Genomic DNA, 17,297 nt, shown 5'->3' with positions numbered 1-17,297 from the left:
TACTAAATTACTCATGATAAACGTTGACAAAATACATAACAATTATTTTAAGAATTATAGATACAGATCTCCTTTATGCAATCGCTATGTCCGATTTTAAAATAGCTTTTCGGCGAAAGCACATTTTGCAATATTCTGAGTACATAGCTCGGCCATCAAGGCTAGCTATTCAGACCCGCCAACGTCGGGCATCCTAAACTCAGAATTACTATTAGAAAAATTGGATTACCTTTGCTGTTCTTCGTCAGAATGCACTCCCAGGACTTCTACTTCAACAACAAATGTTGTTTTGGTTCCAAATAATCCATAGTTATATCCAAATACCTCCGTTTTGTTCGTGAGTTCGGGTCACTATCCGAAGTGTAACGCGCGAGCGCATTTCGTGACAAAAAAATTCAAAATATTCCATTACCGTACTTAGAAGCATGTCAAACGCTGTTTAAAATCAATTTTTATGCTATTTTTCTCGTAAAATAGCGATAATATTCCAACCGGGCAACTTTGTATTCATTCAAAGAGAGAAAGAAAAAAATGGCGAGTTCTCGTGACCACGCATCTCCAGTCTCACTGTCCCCAGGCTGACCACTTACAAACTCTGCTCCTATACTTTGCCCAGAGACAGCAGACACCCCATTCCACTTTCTGGCGGCTTTAGAGAGCCAATGGAAGCCTTACAAAGTGTCATGTAACAGCTCAGATGCTGTAATTTTGATAGAGATGCAACAGAAGGACAACAAATTGTCAGACAGGGCACTTCCTGCATGGAATCTTCTCAGGTTTTTGCCTGCCATATGAGTTCTGTTATACTCACAGACACCATTCAAACATTTTTAGAAACTTTAGAGTGTTTTCTATCCAAATCTACTAATTATATGCATATTCTAGTTTCTGGGCAGGAGTAGTAACCAGATTAAATCGGGTACGTTTTTTATCCGGCCGTGAAAATACTGCCCCCTATCCCAATTAAGAATAAACTTTTAACAAGGCATACCTGTTAATTGAAATGAATTCCACAATCTATTTTAAAATTAAATTTGATCCACCCCCTCAAAAAAAAGGACTGTGTACAGTGCATTCAGAAAGTATTCAGACCCCTTGACTTTTTCCACTTTCTGTTACATTACAGCCTTATTCTAAATGTGATTAAATTGTTTCCCTCATCAGTCTACATACAATAACCCATAAGGACAAAGCAAAAATTGGTTTTTAGAAATGTGTGCAAATTTATATACAGTATATATATAAAAAACGGAAATATTTCATTTATATAAGTATTCAGACCCTTTACTCAGTACGTTGTTGAAGCACCTTTGGCAGCGATTACAGCCTCGAATCTTCTTGGGTATGATGCTACAAGCGTGGCACACCTGTATTTGGGGTGTTTCTCCCATTCTTCACTGCAGATCCTCTCAAGCTCTGTCAGGTTGGATGGGGAGCGTCACGGCACAATTTTCAGGTATCTCCAGAGATGTTCGATCGGGTTCAAGTCCAGGCTTTGGCTGGGCTACTCAAGGACATTCAGAGACTTGTCCCGAAGCCACTGCTGCGTTGTCTTGGCTGTTAGCTTAGGGTCATTGTCCTGTTGGAAGGTGAACCTTCGCCCCAGTCTGAGGTCATGAGTGCTCTGGAGCAGGTTTTCATCAAGGATCTCTCTGTACTTTTCTCCATTAATCTTTCCCTCAATCCTGACTAGTCTCCCAGTAAATGCTGCCGAAAAAGAATTCCCACAGCATGATTCTTCCACCACCATGCTTCACGGTAGGAATGGTGCCAGGTTTCCTACAGATGTGACACTTGGCACTCAGGCCAAAGAGAATCTTGTGTCTTATGGTCTGAGAGTCTTTAGGTGCCTTTTGGCAAACTCCAAGTGGGCTGTCATATGCCTTTTACTGAGGAGGGGCTTCCGTCTGGCCCCTCTACCATAAAGGCCTGATTGGTGGAGTGCTGCAGAGATGGTTATCCTTCTGTAAGGTTCTCCCATCTCCACAGAGGAACTCTGGAGCTCTGTCAGAGTTACCATTGGGTTCTTGGTCACCTCCCTGACCAGGGCCTTTCTCCCTTGATTTCTCAGTTTGTCTGGGCGGCCAGCTCTAGGAAGAGTCAAACTTCTTCCATTTAAGAATGATGGAGGCCACTGTGTTCTTGGGGACCTTCAATGCTGCAGACATTTTTTGATACCCTTCCCCAGATCTGTGCCTCGACACAATCCCGTCGCTGAGCTCTATGGACAAATTCCTTCCTTATATAGACAGGTGTGTGCCTTTCTAAATCATGTTCCATCAATTTAATTTACCACAGGTGGACTCCAATCATGTTGTTGAAACATCTCAAGGATGATCAGTGGAAACAGGATGCACCTTAGCTCAATTTTGAGTCTCATAGCTAAGCGTCTGAATACTTTTGTAAATAAGGTTATTCTGTTTTTTAATTTTAATACATTTGCTAAAAAATATTTTTTTTACCAAAACTGTTTTTGCTTTGTCGTTATGCGGTATTGTGTGTAGATTGATGAGGATTTTTTTTAAATACATTTTAGAAAAGGCTATAATGTAACAAAATGAGGAAACGGTCAACGGGTCTGAATACTTTCCGAATGCACAGTAGGTTGTTGTTTAGTATGTATGGTTGCCATGGTTTGGGCAAGCCCTTCATACTGACTTAAAGCAGCTCTGACAGTCTTGTCTACAGCAGGGGTGTCAAACTCATTCCATGGAGGGCCTAGTGTCTGCAGGTTTTTGTTTTTTCCTTTCAATTAAACCCAGACAACCAGGTGTGGGGAGTTCCTTACTAATTCGTGACCTTAATTCATCCATCAAGCACAACGGAGGAGCGAAAACCTGCAGACACTCGGCGCTCCGTGGAATGATATTGACACTTGTGTTCTACAGTATAGTCAGATGATCTACAGTTGATTTTTAAAGCCATGGGTTATAAGGACTGTAACACCCCGTGGGTTATAAGGACTGTAAGCCCCTCGTGGGTTATAAGTACTCTAGCCCCCCATGGGTTAAAAGGACTGTAGCCCCCTGTGGGTTATAACTACTGTAGCCCCCCATGGGTTATAAGTACTGTATCCCCGTGGGTTATAAGTAGTGTACCCCCCATAGGTTATAAGTACTGTACCCCCCCATAGGTTATAAGTACTGTAGCCCCCCATGGGTTATAAGTACTGTAGCCCCCCATGGGTTATAAGTACTGTAGCCCCCCATGGGTTATAAGTACTGTAGCCCCCCCCATGGGTTATACCTACTGTAGCCCCCCCATGGGTTATAAGTACTGTAGCCCCCCCATGGGTTATACCTACTGTAGCCCCCCCATGGGTTGTAAGTACTGTAGCCCCCCATGGGTTATAAGTACTGTAGCCCCCTATGATGGAATGTAAATATGGGGACTCAGGTATAGACACTACCCACACTGACTAATCTAATGTAGAGAGAATACTGTATTTTATGGGCCATAAACAGGCATCGTCACATGTATGATAGTGGTATGAGTTGATCCCTCCTGGCAAGAGTGCTCCCAGGCCTTCAGCGGCCTTCAGTGGACCACTGTTTTAATCATCCCTCCTTTCCATCTACTGGTCTGGCCCTCCCCGCCCTCCCTCCAGCCTTCCCCACCATGGTGGACAACCACGTCAGCCACAACTCAGGCATAGCCTACATGGGAGCTATGGAGCCCAAGCCCGTCTACAGCCAGCCCCCCCAGGTCACGCCCTCCAGGTACTCCCCAGACCCCCGTCACATGCTGGGTGAGGAAGACTTCACCAGGTCAGTACCATTTTTGCATGTTTTCTTATTATCTCATTCTTGTACAGCACATTCATCTTTTTTACAGAAATATATCATGTAAAATTCACGCAAAAATGTATTATATTGTTTTCACCATGTGAATGTAGGTTTAATAGTATTTTTTACAATCTAGGGTTAGTCACTGTCTCATGACAAAACAGAGCCATCAGAGAGAGCAGTAAAAGGCTTTTTGTCATGAACTTTAGTATATTCCTTATTTGATTTTGGTGTGGTGACCATTGCTTTACCTGGCATTCCCCGGTGTTGGTGTTGTGGCTTTCTTTGGTGATAAGCACAGTGCCTTCAGAAAGTATTCAGACCCCTTGACTTTTTCCCCAAAAAAATTACAGGACAGCCTTATTCTAAAATGTATTTAAAAAAAATCTCAATCTACACACAATACCCCATAATGACAAAGTGAAACCTGTTTTTTTAGATTTGTTTGCAAATGTATTAAAAACAAAAAACAGAAGTACATTATTTACATATGTATTCAGACCCTTTGCTATGAGACTTGGAATTGAGCTCAGGAGCATTGAGCATCCTTGAGATTTTTCTACAACTTGATTGGAGTCCATTTGTGATAAATTCTATTGATTGGACATGATTTGGAAAGGCACACACCTGTCTATATAAGGTACCACAGTTGACAATCCATGTCAGAGCAAAGGAATTTGTCCATAGAGCTCAGAGACAGGATTATGTCAAGGCACAGATCTGGGGAAGGGTATCAACAAATGTCTGCAGCATTGAAGGTCCCCAAGAACACAGTGGCCTCCATCATTCTTAAATGGAAGAAGTTTGGAACCACCAACACTCTTCCTAGAGCTGGCCGCCTGGCCAAAGTGAGCAATCCGGGGAGAAGGGCCTTGGTCAAGGAGGTGACCAAGAACCCGATGGTTACTCTGACAGAGCTCCAGAGTTCCTCTGTGGAGATGGGAGAACCTTACAGCAACACTCCACCAATTAGGCCTTTATGGTAGAGTGGCCAGATGGAAGCCACTCCTCAGTAAAATGCACATGACAGCCCACTTGGAGTTTGCCAAAAGGCACCTAAAGACTCTCAGACCATGAGACACAAGATTATCTGGTCTGATGAAACCAATATTGAACTCTTTGGCCTGAATGCCAAGCGTCATGTCTGGAGGAAACCTGGCACCATCCTGACGGTGAAGCATGGTGGTGGCAGCATCATGCTGTGGCGATGTTTTTCAGCGGCAGGGACTGGGAGAGTAGTCAGGATCAAGGCAAAGATGAACGGAATAAAGTACAGAGAGATCCTTAAAACCTGCTCCAGAGTGCTCGGGGCCTTAGACTGGGGCAAAGGTTGACCTTCCAACAGTACAACAACCCTAAGCACACAGCCAAAACAATGCAGGAGTGCCTTCGGGACAAGTCTCTGAATGTTCTTGAGTGGCCCAGCCAGAGCCCGGACTTGAACCCAATTGAACATCTCTGGAGATACCTGAAAATAGCTGTGCAGTGACGCTCCCCATCCAACGTGACAGAGCTTGAGAGGTTCTGCAGTGAAGGATGGGAGAAACTCCCTAAATACAGGTGTGCCAAGCTTGTAGCGTCATACCCAAAAAGACTTGAGACTGTAATCGCTGCCAAAGGTGCTTCAACAAAGTACTGAGTAAGGGTCTAATAAATTAGCAAATACTTATAAAAAACTATGTTTGCTTTGTCATTATGGGGTATTGTGTGTAGATTGATGAGAAAGATAACAACATTTGAATCAATTTTAGAATAAGGCTGTAACGTAACAAAATGGTGAAAAAGTCAAGGGGTCTGAATACTTTCTGAAGGCGCTGTATGTAGATAGATGTAGTTTAGTGGGACTCCCAATGGTGTGGCAATGTGTTTGTCTCTGGTTGACTAGCTGTGCAAGGAGGGTTCAGTTCTGTCTGAGGTGGCACTGTATAGCCCAAATACCTCAAAGAAGCCCTCTCATCCCATACTCCCTCGTTCTGCCTTACAACGTCTTGGCCAAACAGTGAAACATCATTCACAGAGCTTGATTTGAAAGCCCCAGAGGCACAGAGTCACCTTAATACCCAAGCTATTGTGTGTGTGCGTGAGTGAGAGAGAGTGCGTGTGCATGTGGGATGTGCGTGGCAATGACTGTATGGTGCGTGTGGGCGTGCAGTTTGCTCTATATATAGGTTGTATTTACAATGGTGTTTGTTCTTCACTGGTTGCCCTTTTCTTGTGGCAACAGGTCACAAATCTTGCTGCTGTGATTGCACACTCATATTTCACCCAATAGATATGGGAGTTTATCAAAATTAGATTTGTTTTTGAATTCTTTGTGAGTCTGTGTAATCTGAGGGAAATATGTGTCTCTAATATGGTCATACATTTGGCAGCTCAGTTTCCACCTCATTTTGTGGGCAGTGTGCACATAGTCTGTCTTCTCTTGAGAGCCAGGTCTGCCATCGGCGGCCTTTCTGAATAGCAAGGCTATGCTCACTGAGTCTGTACATAGTCAAAGATTTCCTTCATTTTGCGTCAGTCACTGTGGTCAGGTATTCTGACACTGTGTACTCTCTGTTTAGGGCCAAATAGCATTCTAGTTTGCTCTGTTTTTTGGTAAATTCTTTCTCTCTCTCTCGACCTCTGAATGCTCAGCTATGAAAATCCAACTGATATTTACTCCTGAGGTGCTGACCTGTTGCACCATCTATAACCACTGTGATTATTATTTGACCCTGCTGGTCATCTATGAATGTTTGAATAGCTGGAAGAACGATCTGGCCTTAATGGTCATGTACTCTTATAATCTCCACCGGGCACAGCCAGAAGAAGACTGGCCACCCCTCAGAGCCTGGTTACTCTCTGGGTTTCATCCTAGCTTCCTGCTTTTCTAGGGAGTTTTTCCTAACCACTGTGCTTTTACATCTGCAATGCTTGCTGTTTGGGGGTTTAGGCTGGGTTTCTGTATAAGCACTCTGCTGATGTCACTCAATTATTGCAAATGTTCATAAATACCATTTCACGTGAATTAAGAGTGAAAATACTACGTGCTAATAGCGTTAAATAAATGTGATCAGTCATCAAACTGATCATGTATATGAATTAGAAACAGTAACATCCCTCCAGTCCTGAGGCGAGGTCGAGGCAGAGTCGGCTAACTGAGAGTTAAAGATGAGAGAGTCCTACCTGCCCTTCACAGAAACACACGTCTCCACAGGAGTATGACTGACAGAGCCGCTCGCTCCCACATGCTGCTCAATCCCATCTGTCAGGAGCTGAGTTTAACCCAGAGCTGAGTCCCCAGCCAAGGCACTGTCATTGTCCTAGCTGCCCTACTGAAAACCTCTACAGTGGATAGATGGATAGAATTTTTGTGTGTGTCTGTGTGGTTTATGTTTGTGTATTTTAAGTCATCTACCTGTCTCTGTGTTTGTTTAGTTGATTCGTTTTATGTGTTGTCATACACTGAGTGTACAAAACATTAGGAACACCTTTCTAATATTGAGTTGCACCCCACCCTTTTGCCCTCAGAACTGCCTCAATTCGTCGGTGCATGGACTCTACAAGGTGTCGAAAGCCACAGGGATGCTGGCCCATGTTGACTCCAGTGCTTCCCACAGTTGTGTCAAATTGGCTGGATGTCCTTTGGATAGTGGACCATTTTTGATACACACGGGATACTGTTGAGAGTGAAAAACCCAGCCGCGTTGCAGTTTGTGACACAAACGGTGCTCCTGGCACCTACTACCATATCCTGTTCAAAGCCACTTAAATCCTTTGTCTTGCCCATTCACCCTCTGACTAGCATACATACACAATCCATGTCTCAAGGCTTAAAAATCCTTCTTTAACCTGTCTCCTCCCCTTCATCTACACTGATTGAAGTGGATTTAACAAGTGACATCAATAAGGGATCATAGCTTTCACCTGGTCGGTCTATGTCATGGAAGTATAATGGGGTGTCCCGCATGGCTCAGTTGCAGCGCCAGGGTTGTGGGTTCGATTCCCATTGGGGACCAGTACAAAAAAGTATGTAAAATGTATGCACTCACTACTGTAAGTCACTATGGATACGAGCATCTGCTAAATGACTCAAATATAAATGAAGGAGCAGGTGTCCTTAATGTTTTGTACACTTAGTGTATATTCATGTTGCATGTCCACTCCACTGTCTGCACTTCCCTTATCAATCACAATGTCATCATGGAGGCCTTTATGTTGCTGGGTGCATGCCACTGTATTTGTGAGGTTTTGCTGTAGATAGACCGTGGGGGTAAAGTGAACAGACAGTATTGGGAGGAGGGGTAACTGGAGGCTGTTATCTCACACACACACACACACACACACACACACACACACACACACACACACACACACACACACACACACACACACACACACACACACACACACACACACACACACACACACACGACAGCTCTGCAGCACAGGAATGCTTTGCCTGCTGCTGTCCTTATGTAAATATAAACACTGGGCCGTGGTCTTACCATAAATGTACTGGGAAATGAGAGGCTGATCCGGCACGGGGCAGCAAATGAGGAGCGGCAGACGCCGGACATTCCTGCAGCTGTCATGATTCATCTGCACTCTGGGAAAACCAGGCCATGCACCCAGGTCCACCACCCCCCTTCACCCCTCACACAGGCAGCCCACGCTGCCAGCACCAATCAAACACACTGATCTACTCAGACATTCCCTCATAATGTGCTGACTCATAGACACACACGTTACTGCAGGCTCCCTCACGATGCAACTTATACATGCATACCCACCCAGACAACACATAAATCAACACACATGGACCTGGTCTACAAACGCATCCATGGACCTACGCTGTTTTCCAGGGGCTCTGCAGTATGTCACGTCTGCTTCAAACCTAAACAGAGGGACGTTGTCATGGATGACATCATGCCAACAGACTTCCAGTCCAGTCAGAGTAGATCAACGTCCAGATCAATCCAGATTCCCTGCTGTCAGAGGAGAGAGATGGGGTGGCAGGGTAGCCTAGTGGTTGGATAACTGAAAGGTTGCAAGTTCAAATCCCCGAGCTGACAAGGTACAAATCTGTCGTTCTGCCCCTGAACAGGCAGTTAACCCACTGTTCCTAGGCCGTCATTGAAAATAAGAATTTGTTCTTAACTGACTTGCCTAGTTAAATAAAGGGAAAAAATGTAAAAAGACCTCCCTGCAGCCCAGGTGGATTTCCATAGGGTTATATTCTCAGGGTTTGTTGAAGTTTGAGAATTCTTGTGTAAAGCGGAGGCACAGGAGGCTGGTGGCACCTTAATTGGGGAGGGTGGGCTTGTGGTAATGGCTGGAGCGGAATAACTGGAATGGTATCAAATACATCAAACCCAGCCATTATTATGAGCCGTCCTCCCCTCAGCAGCCTCCACTGGTGTGAGGGTGAGAGAGAGGGCCGGTATCGTCGGCCCTGTGCCCATCCGCGCCGCAATGCGTCGCCCTCAGTGGTGCTACAGACCCATTCCCCTCTCCATCTGACACTACTAGCTCACTGGAATCATACGCAGAGATCTTAATATACAGTCGTGGCCAAAAGTTTTGAGAATGACACAAATATTAATTTTCACAAAGTCTGCTGCCTCATTTTGTATGATGGCAATTTGCATTTACTCCAGAATGTTATGAAGAGTGATCAGATGAATTGCAATTAATTGCAAAATCCCTCTTTGCCATGCAAATGAACTGAATCCCCCAAAAACATTTCCACTGCATTTCAGCCCTGCCACAAAAGGACCAGCTGACATCATGTCAGTGATTCTCTCGTTAACACAGGTGTGAGTGTTGACGAGGACAAGGCTGGAGATCACTCGGTCATGCTGATTGAGTTCGAATAACAGACTGGAAGCTTCAAAAAGAGGGTGGTGCTTGGAATCATTGTTCTTCCTCTGTCTACCATGGTTACCTGCAAGGAAACACGTGCCATCATCATTGCTTTGCACAAAAAGGGCTTCACAGGCAAGGATATTGCTGCCTGTAAGATTGCACCTATAAATCAACCATTTATTGGATCATCAAGAACTTCAAGGAGAGTGGTTCAATTGTTGTGAAGAAGGCTTCAGGGCGCCAAAGAAAGTCCAGCAAGCGCCAGGACCGTCTCCTAAAGTTGATTCAGCTGCGGGATCACGGCACCACCAGTACAGAGCTTGCTCAGGAATGGCAGCAGGCAGGTGTGAGTGAATCTGCACGCACAGTGAGGCGAAGACTTTTGGAGGATGGCCTGGTGTCAAGAAGGGCAGCAAAGAAGCCACTTCTCTCCAGGAAAAACATCAGGGACAGACTGATATTCTGCATAAGGTACAGGGATTGGACTGGGGTAAAGTTGTTTTCTCTGATGAATCCCCATTCCGATTGTTTGGGGCATCCGGAAAAAAGCTTGTCTGGAGAAGACAAGGTGAGCGCTACCATCAATCCTGTGTCATGCCAACAGTAAAGCATCCTGAGACCATTCATGTGTGGGGTTGCTTCTCAGCCAAGGGAGTGGGCTCACTCATAATTTTGCCTAAGAACACAGCCATCAATAAAGAATGGTACCAACACATCCTCCGAGAGCAACTTCTCCCAACCATCCAGGAACAGTTTGGTGACGAACAATGCCTTTTCCAGCATGATGGAGCACCTTGCCATAAGGCAAAAGTGATAACTAAGTGGCTCGGGGAACAAAACATCGATATTTTGGGTCCATGGCCAGGAAACTCCCCAGACCTTAATCCCATTGAGAACTTGTGGTCAATCCTCAAGAGGCGAGTGGACAAACTAAAACCCACAAATTCTGACAAACTCCAAGCATTGATTATGCAAGAATGGGACGCCATCAGTCAGGATGTGGCCCAGAAGTTAATTGACAGCATGCCAGGGCGGATTGCAGAGGTCTTGAAAAAGAAGGGTCAACACTGCAAATATTGACTCTTTGCATCAACTTCATGTAATTGTCAATTAAAGCCTTTGACACTTATGAAATGCTTGTAATTATACTTCAGTATTCCATAGTGATATCTGAAAAAAATATCTAAAGACACTGAGGCAGCAGACTTTATGAAAATGTATATTTGTGTCATTCTCAAAACTTTTGGCCACGACTGTATCACTTTGGTTTCTGTAGGCCAGGGCCCTCCAACCCTGTTCCTGGAGAGCTGCCCTCCTGTAGGTTTTCACTACAACCCCAGTAGTAACTAAACTGATTCAGTTTGCCAAACAGCTAATTATTAGAATCAGGTGTGCTAGATTAGGGTTGGAGTGGAAACCTACAGGACTGTAGCTCTCCAGGAACAGGGTTGGAGCCCTGCTATAGGCTATGTGAGTTTTATTAATCCAGGTGAATTAATCCTCGTTGAGATACAATATATTTTTTAAATGAGACCTCGTGAACAGCTCATGTGTGTGTGTTTGTCTCAGCTTACCAATACTGCCACCTGAACTGTGTAACTGGGTACTATCAGAGTAAAGAATGCTATGGGCCAGGACTGTTTTCCCAGAGACTAGCTACTGTAAACACAACAGGAATCCACAGAGCCTGCAGCAGGTGAGCTAATCAGTAACTTGACATTGTTCTTCACTCGGGATTCTGATCAACCTTTGACCTGATAAGCTTTTAGAGAGGATCACAGGGATTTATACACATTAGCAGCAGGGTCTTCGATGGCCACTGGAAACCATTCATAGCACAGATAGGAGTGAGTCTGGACAGAGACAGCTGGAAGGTTAGAAAAAAGTCGTCATTGCTCCTTGTAAATAAAAAAAGAAACATTAAAAATTGTTCAGTTGAACTCCAGAGTGAGTCTAAACTGTTAATCATTCATTGCGTCTGGTTTATTCTTAGCTGCTCTGAGAGGCTTGAAATATATTTAACCATCTGTTGCCTAAGCAGTGAGGACTTTCTTTTCAATGTCAAATTAGAACAGTGGTATTCAAAGTCAGGGTCGCGGCCCCACTACTGCAGTGGGGTTGTCAAAATGTTTTTTATTTATTTATTTCTTTGGGAACAAAACATTAAGAGTACAGATTATTGTATAGGACAATATAAACATTTTTGAGAAAGATCATTTGAAAGATACAACGTTTGAGTAAATGTATTTATTTATTTATTTTTCTTTTTGATAAGAGATGAAAATTATATTAATTGAGATTTATTTGTTGTCGTTAATAATCTAAATGTACAGATTTAAGGTTGTGTCATTAGATTTGGGGTGGGGTCGCAAGAAATTCCTTGGGGAAAAATGGGGTACCCAGAAATACTGGCAGAAAAAAGGGGGTCCCCACTGAAGAAGTTTGAACACCCCTGAATTCGAATGAAATGGAAAGAGAGAGTGGGAGGAAGTAGTGGTACAATCCACTGGAGAATGTGAAGGGGAGAACTAAAAGAGGGACGAGAGAGCAGTCTTTCTGTATACGCCAGCCCTGCACGCAACGGGCTTGTGATCCTGCCAGAGAGAAAGAGAGGGAGCTAATGTTTTCCACTGAGACTTGGTCTCTCTGTGTTCATGGAAAATGGCGGTCCACAGTGTCCACTATTAATCAGCCAAGCAGAGCCAATTACTGGGCTGAGGAGAGGCAGACTGCCAGAGCAGAGCAGCAGAGCAGCACAGCACTGGGGAGGCACGACCTGCTGAACCCCACATCTCCATTCAGAGCATTAGGACTGAGCTGCCTCAGCCTCACAGCCTCAGCCAAAACACTGAGGGGAAGAGGATGGCTGGAGCAGTGATATATAAAGAGAGAGAGACAACCAAAGAGAAGGAGAGAGAGACGGGGTGAACGGGGAGAGAGGCCCATAGACAGGCATAGAGAGTAAAGGTTTTACAGCACCATAACTGTTTACATTCCTGCCGTGGATGACAAGACAGGGGGGGGAGGAGGTCATATGATAGGGAGTGCTTGATCCCTGTGTTCATAACCTTTGGAATTCACTGCCTAAGCCTTTTTTCTGTTATCAGGATTCCATACACACGTGTGCTGGCACACAAAACAAACTCACACCTTTACTTAGAGACCACCAACACTCAAATAACTTAATCAAAGCTCCTTGTCACTTTGGTTATTCACATTTTCTCCTCAGTTGTATCCTGCCGTTTTACTGAAAGACAACTTTGGGCCTCTATGTTATTTCCGGGTCCTGACTGTCATCAATTCTTTGAGGATGTGATGTCAGGGGTTTGTAAGTTAAGTTCACGACTTCCTCAGCTTGTTTATTCTATCACAAATTAGCAGGGAGCTGCTGGGAGACTGTCTGCCTAATCTCCAGAGCGCTGGGCTGATGGACAGGAATGCTGGTGTGCTGTTGCTACGTCTGGGTGGGCTGGCCCAGGACACCACCGTCAGATAAGCGATGAGGGACAGCATGTAGTCTGGAGGTCCTCCCGACAACATCCCACTCCCGTCACCTTTTGCTGTGACACACAGCCCTCTGAGCCACTCAAGGGAAGCCTGGGCGACGTGAGGAGGAAGCTTGGCACGGGGGAACCTACCCTGGATGTTTCCTGTAGGATGTGGTTCTGTTCTTTAGAGATGTCTCTGGTCTGCTCTGTGTGGGCGGGTGAGGGTTAAGTCTTGTCCTGTTGCTGATGATGAGATGTGGAGTTTGACAGGCCAAAGTGGAGCTGTTTCCCATCACACAACAGCCTGCGATTCCGTCGGGACACAGCGAGACTCAACCCGAGCTCCTCTCACCAGCAAGAGATAGAGAGCGGTGTTAGAGGTATAGGTAACTTCTCCCTGGAGTTAAAGTAATAATGCCTGGGGTTTGAGTAATAATGTGCCACAGTCAGTAGCCGCCATGTTCACGGTGAACATCTCCTCCTCCATGTCGTTTGTGAGAGCTCACCCCGAGCGGCTGAGGAAGCGACTGTCAATCAGGAGCAAACATAGGAACCTCAGGTAACCATGGTGATGCGGGTGTCTGAGTTGGAATGGGAGGGACTTTTCAGAATGAGCACATAGAGCTCCTCTGGATGATCAAATACTTCCTGGTCTGCTTGTACAACGGTCCTCTTTTGCTGCTTGTTGCTATTTTATGAAGTCTTTTAAAGATAATTTCTCATGTGTTATACTCATGTCTGTTACTCAATTGTGCATGTAAGTGTTATGTCGTTTTTCAAAAAGGTATTCATCCTTTAGAAAGATATATAGAAAAGAGCCGCTGCTAAGCAGAATTGTGGCTGGATGACCGAAAGAAGAGTGTGTGTGTATGTGGTCAGTATGGGCTTAATGACTCTCTGACTCACCCTCCCATGTGGGAACAAACCTAATGCAGTCATTTGAAAAATACTGCCTTATTCAGACCCAGACCTACTCCACTGCTACTATTGTTCATCAGGCTTTCACTGCCAAATAAGCTTTAGTCATACAGTATGCTCTAGGTTGAGGCCATGAGCATGAACTTAAATTAAGGGACTCTCAATAGAGGAAATGCATTATATTTGGAGGGTATTGTACCCAGGGGTTGTAACCGGTTCAAGGAACAGAACTAAAAACCGAAAAATAACAGCATTTTTGGGGGAGGAACAGAAACGGAACGGGAAACGAAAGTGATCTCTAGTGTTCTGGAACAGAACTGGTTAATAATGTTATTTTTTGATCCCCAAAATATTCCTAATGTCTAGTATATAATTCTGTCATTTGGTGACGTTACAATGCTAGTAATAGCCTAAACAGATTCTAAATCATGTCAGCGCTTCAAGCCAAGCCCCCTCCATGTCTACCCCTCTCTCTCTCGCTTTCTCCCCATCAGTGAAATTTCAGTCGCATCTCACACCTTTACTTATCTGACCAATCAAACAACTACTGTAGCTTACACATTCCATAGCAAGCTTCTCTATCTGTACTAATGGGCCAAGTAAATTAATGAGCTATTTTGTAAAAATGTAGATTTCACAGGTTAAAAAAGAACGCAAAGGAACCATAACTTTTTTGGGGGTTCGAACCAGTTCAGAACGTTATTTTCTGGTTGGAACACTGGAATGGAACATAAAAAATAAGGGTTTCTGTTCGGAACGGAACAATTGGAAAATAATTTTGGTTCCAACCCTCTTGAAACAATCCAGAATGTGCTGATATGGGTTTTAGATCAATGTGAGGTATTTATGTAAGTACCATTCAGTCTATGTACCTTTTATTAATGTTAATCAACCTTTGTGAAACCATTTAAAACTTACCATGCCTCTTCACATGTTTTACTGAGAGTTGTTTTCAGTCAGGCCCTAAGACTAATGCTAGGAAAGTATATACTGTATGCAGTCTTGGCCCCCATTGATGTAAAAAGAGTCTCTTCAGCAACTTAGAGCAAAGCCATTAGGGATTGAGTAGGAATTGTTTTTGTGGACCGCAGGCTGAGTACTGGGAGTGAAGACCACTAATGGGAACCATGCGGAGGGCTCTGCTGAGAGGGGCGACTGTGTGTGTGTCTGTGTAAGCTTCCAGAGCCTCTGCAAAGCGTGTCTTTGCCTTATATCTGAGGCATGTTCTCAGAAGGTTTTTGATGGTCCCTCGCAGTGGTTTGGCCTCTTCGAGATCCTCAGTCCGACACAGTCTGGAATTCAGCCTGCCTGATGATGACTCACAGCAGCTAAAGCTAAAACAGAGCTGCAGCAGGAGCAGTCAAGCATGGGGCTGCTCATTGTGTGTGTGTGAGCACATGAGCGTGAGACGGAACAGTGCCCGAGGGGGCAAATTGTTCATGCAGACAGCATGTCTTGGTGGGCCCAGTTGTCCCTTGAAATTCAAAGCATTGTTCGAGGTGAAGTCTGATCATAATCACCACGTTCTTCCTACATGCCTATTGCCAGTGTAGTTCAACCCGTGAGAGTGCCGTCTAAGTATTTCATTTCCTTTTTCAATTTTTTTGGTTCCGTTTGTGGAATGATGTGTATTACTCATTTATATGCTGGGATTTTCTTTCCTGCAAAGGTATATGAAAGTATTTACTTTGAAACATGTATAGAAAGCGCTTCTCTTCATGCTCTGCGGCAGTATAGTCAAAAGATTGTATACTTACTTCAAAATTAGAGATGTATGTGTCACCTTTTCCAGAATACAAGTTGGCGCCATGTATAAACAGATGTTGGTGTGGGCTGTTTCCTAAACTACCTCCGTCTCCCATTCTATCTTTCTCTCTTCTTTCCCTCTTTCTCGCTCCCTCCCCCTCTTTCTCTCTTCTCATTCTCTCCCTCACTTTCCACTACTAAAACCTACTACCACTAAAACCTCTGTTAGCTACCTGGGATGCATCCTTAATTGAAGCTTGGGGGGTGTGACCATGGCCACTAAAGTGCTAGGGAAGGTTAATGCCAGGACCAAGTTTCTGGCTAAAATGTCCAAGCTTCTTGATAAGGACTCCATGAGAGTGCTAGCCACTGCCCTTATTCAATACCATTTAGACAGTGCTAGTACTTCCTGGTTTGGAGGCTTATCTAAGCTTCTGAAGGGGAAGCTCCAGATAGCCCAGAATAAGCTGATCAGGGTAGTATTGAAGGTGAGTCCATGTACTGACATAGGCAGAGGCTGTTTTCAGGAATCAACTGGCTGCCTGTTCAGGCTAGGGTGTCCCAGATTAGACTGGGTCTGGTTTAATCAGGGTGTCCCAGATTAGACTGGATCTGGTTTAATCAGGGTGTCCCAGATTAGACAGGGTCTGGTTTACAGGAGGATTTATGGTTCTGTACCCATATATCTGAATGACCACTTTCCCCATGTTAGGGATGCACACAACCACAGCACCAAATCAAGGTGTTGCTAGTGTGTGCTTATACAGGTTCAGGAGTAATGCTGGGAAAGGTACTTTCTTGTATATTGGAGCCTCCGAGTGAAATGAGTTGCCTCTGCCCATAAAAATAACATCCTCTCTGGGAAGCTTTAAAAATAAAGTAAAAAACAGTTTTGTCTTCTGTGCCCATATGAATGTACCCTACGATGTAACTGCAATGAGATAATGTTCTTCTTTGTTTTTATGTTTTATTATCTCTCTGTCATACTGTGTTCAACCATGTCCGATCTTGCCTAGCCATCTTGTCTCAAGAGGACCACAATGTAAATAAGTCCCAGACTGTGTGTTATCCTCCATGATGTGCATCAAGTTTTGTTATTTTTTTCTTATTTTTACGGTCAAATTAATAAACCAGACACTTCTCTCCCTCTTTCTGTCTGTCTCTGCCTCTCTCCTGTTCTCCCAGTCCCGCCCCGCGCCCTGACGCTGTTGCTCTGTTTGGCAGGGAGCCGCGGAAGGTGCTGCTGCACAAGGGCTCCACGGGGCTGGGCTTCAACATCGTAGGCGGCGAGGATGGAGAGGGCATTTTTGTCTCCTTCATCCTGGCCGGAGGACCAGCAGACCTGAGCGGAGAGCTCAGAAGGGGAGACCGCATCCTCTCGGTCAGTGGCTTACCGGTCCTGGCAACTAACTAACCAGCCAGCCAACCTGTTGCAGGGTTTACACATTGCTTTAAAATGTATTGCAAGTTGCATAGCGTATACAGTATTAGTGCATAAGGTGTTTTAGCACTA

At 44.6% G+C, this 17,297-nt stretch overlaps 1 protein-coding gene across 6 annotated transcripts in view; it reads left to right on the top strand.

Annotated features, from left to right (window-relative positions):
• LOC106611741 (disks large homolog 3) overlaps window positions 1-17,297 on the top strand; it is a 137,983-nt gene that overhangs the window by 98,585 nt on the left and 22,101 nt on the right. For 3 of the 6 annotated variants that reach the window (XM_082955905.1, XM_082955906.1, XM_014212267.3), the window contains 2 exons: window positions 3,608-3,767; window positions 16,970-17,165. In XM_082955905.1, coding sequence (XP_082812031.1) covers window positions 3,608-3,767; window positions 16,970-17,165 — 356 coding nt within the window. Of the gene's footprint in view, window positions 1-3,607; window positions 3,768-13,178; window positions 13,680-16,969; window positions 17,166-17,297 lie in introns of those variants that run through there. The other 3 variants (XM_014212272.3, XM_045723912.2, XM_014212275.3) reach the window with 2 other exon arrangements.

This window comes from Salmo salar, chromosome 09, assembly GCF_965601325.2.
Source record: "Salmo salar chromosome 09, fSalSal1, whole genome shotgun sequence".
Classification (NCBI taxonomy): Eukaryota; Metazoa; Chordata; class Actinopteri; order Salmoniformes; family Salmonidae; genus Salmo; species Salmo salar.
The sequence above is the reverse complement of the archived record's forward strand: the minus strand, read 5'-3'. Positions and strand labels throughout refer to the sequence as shown.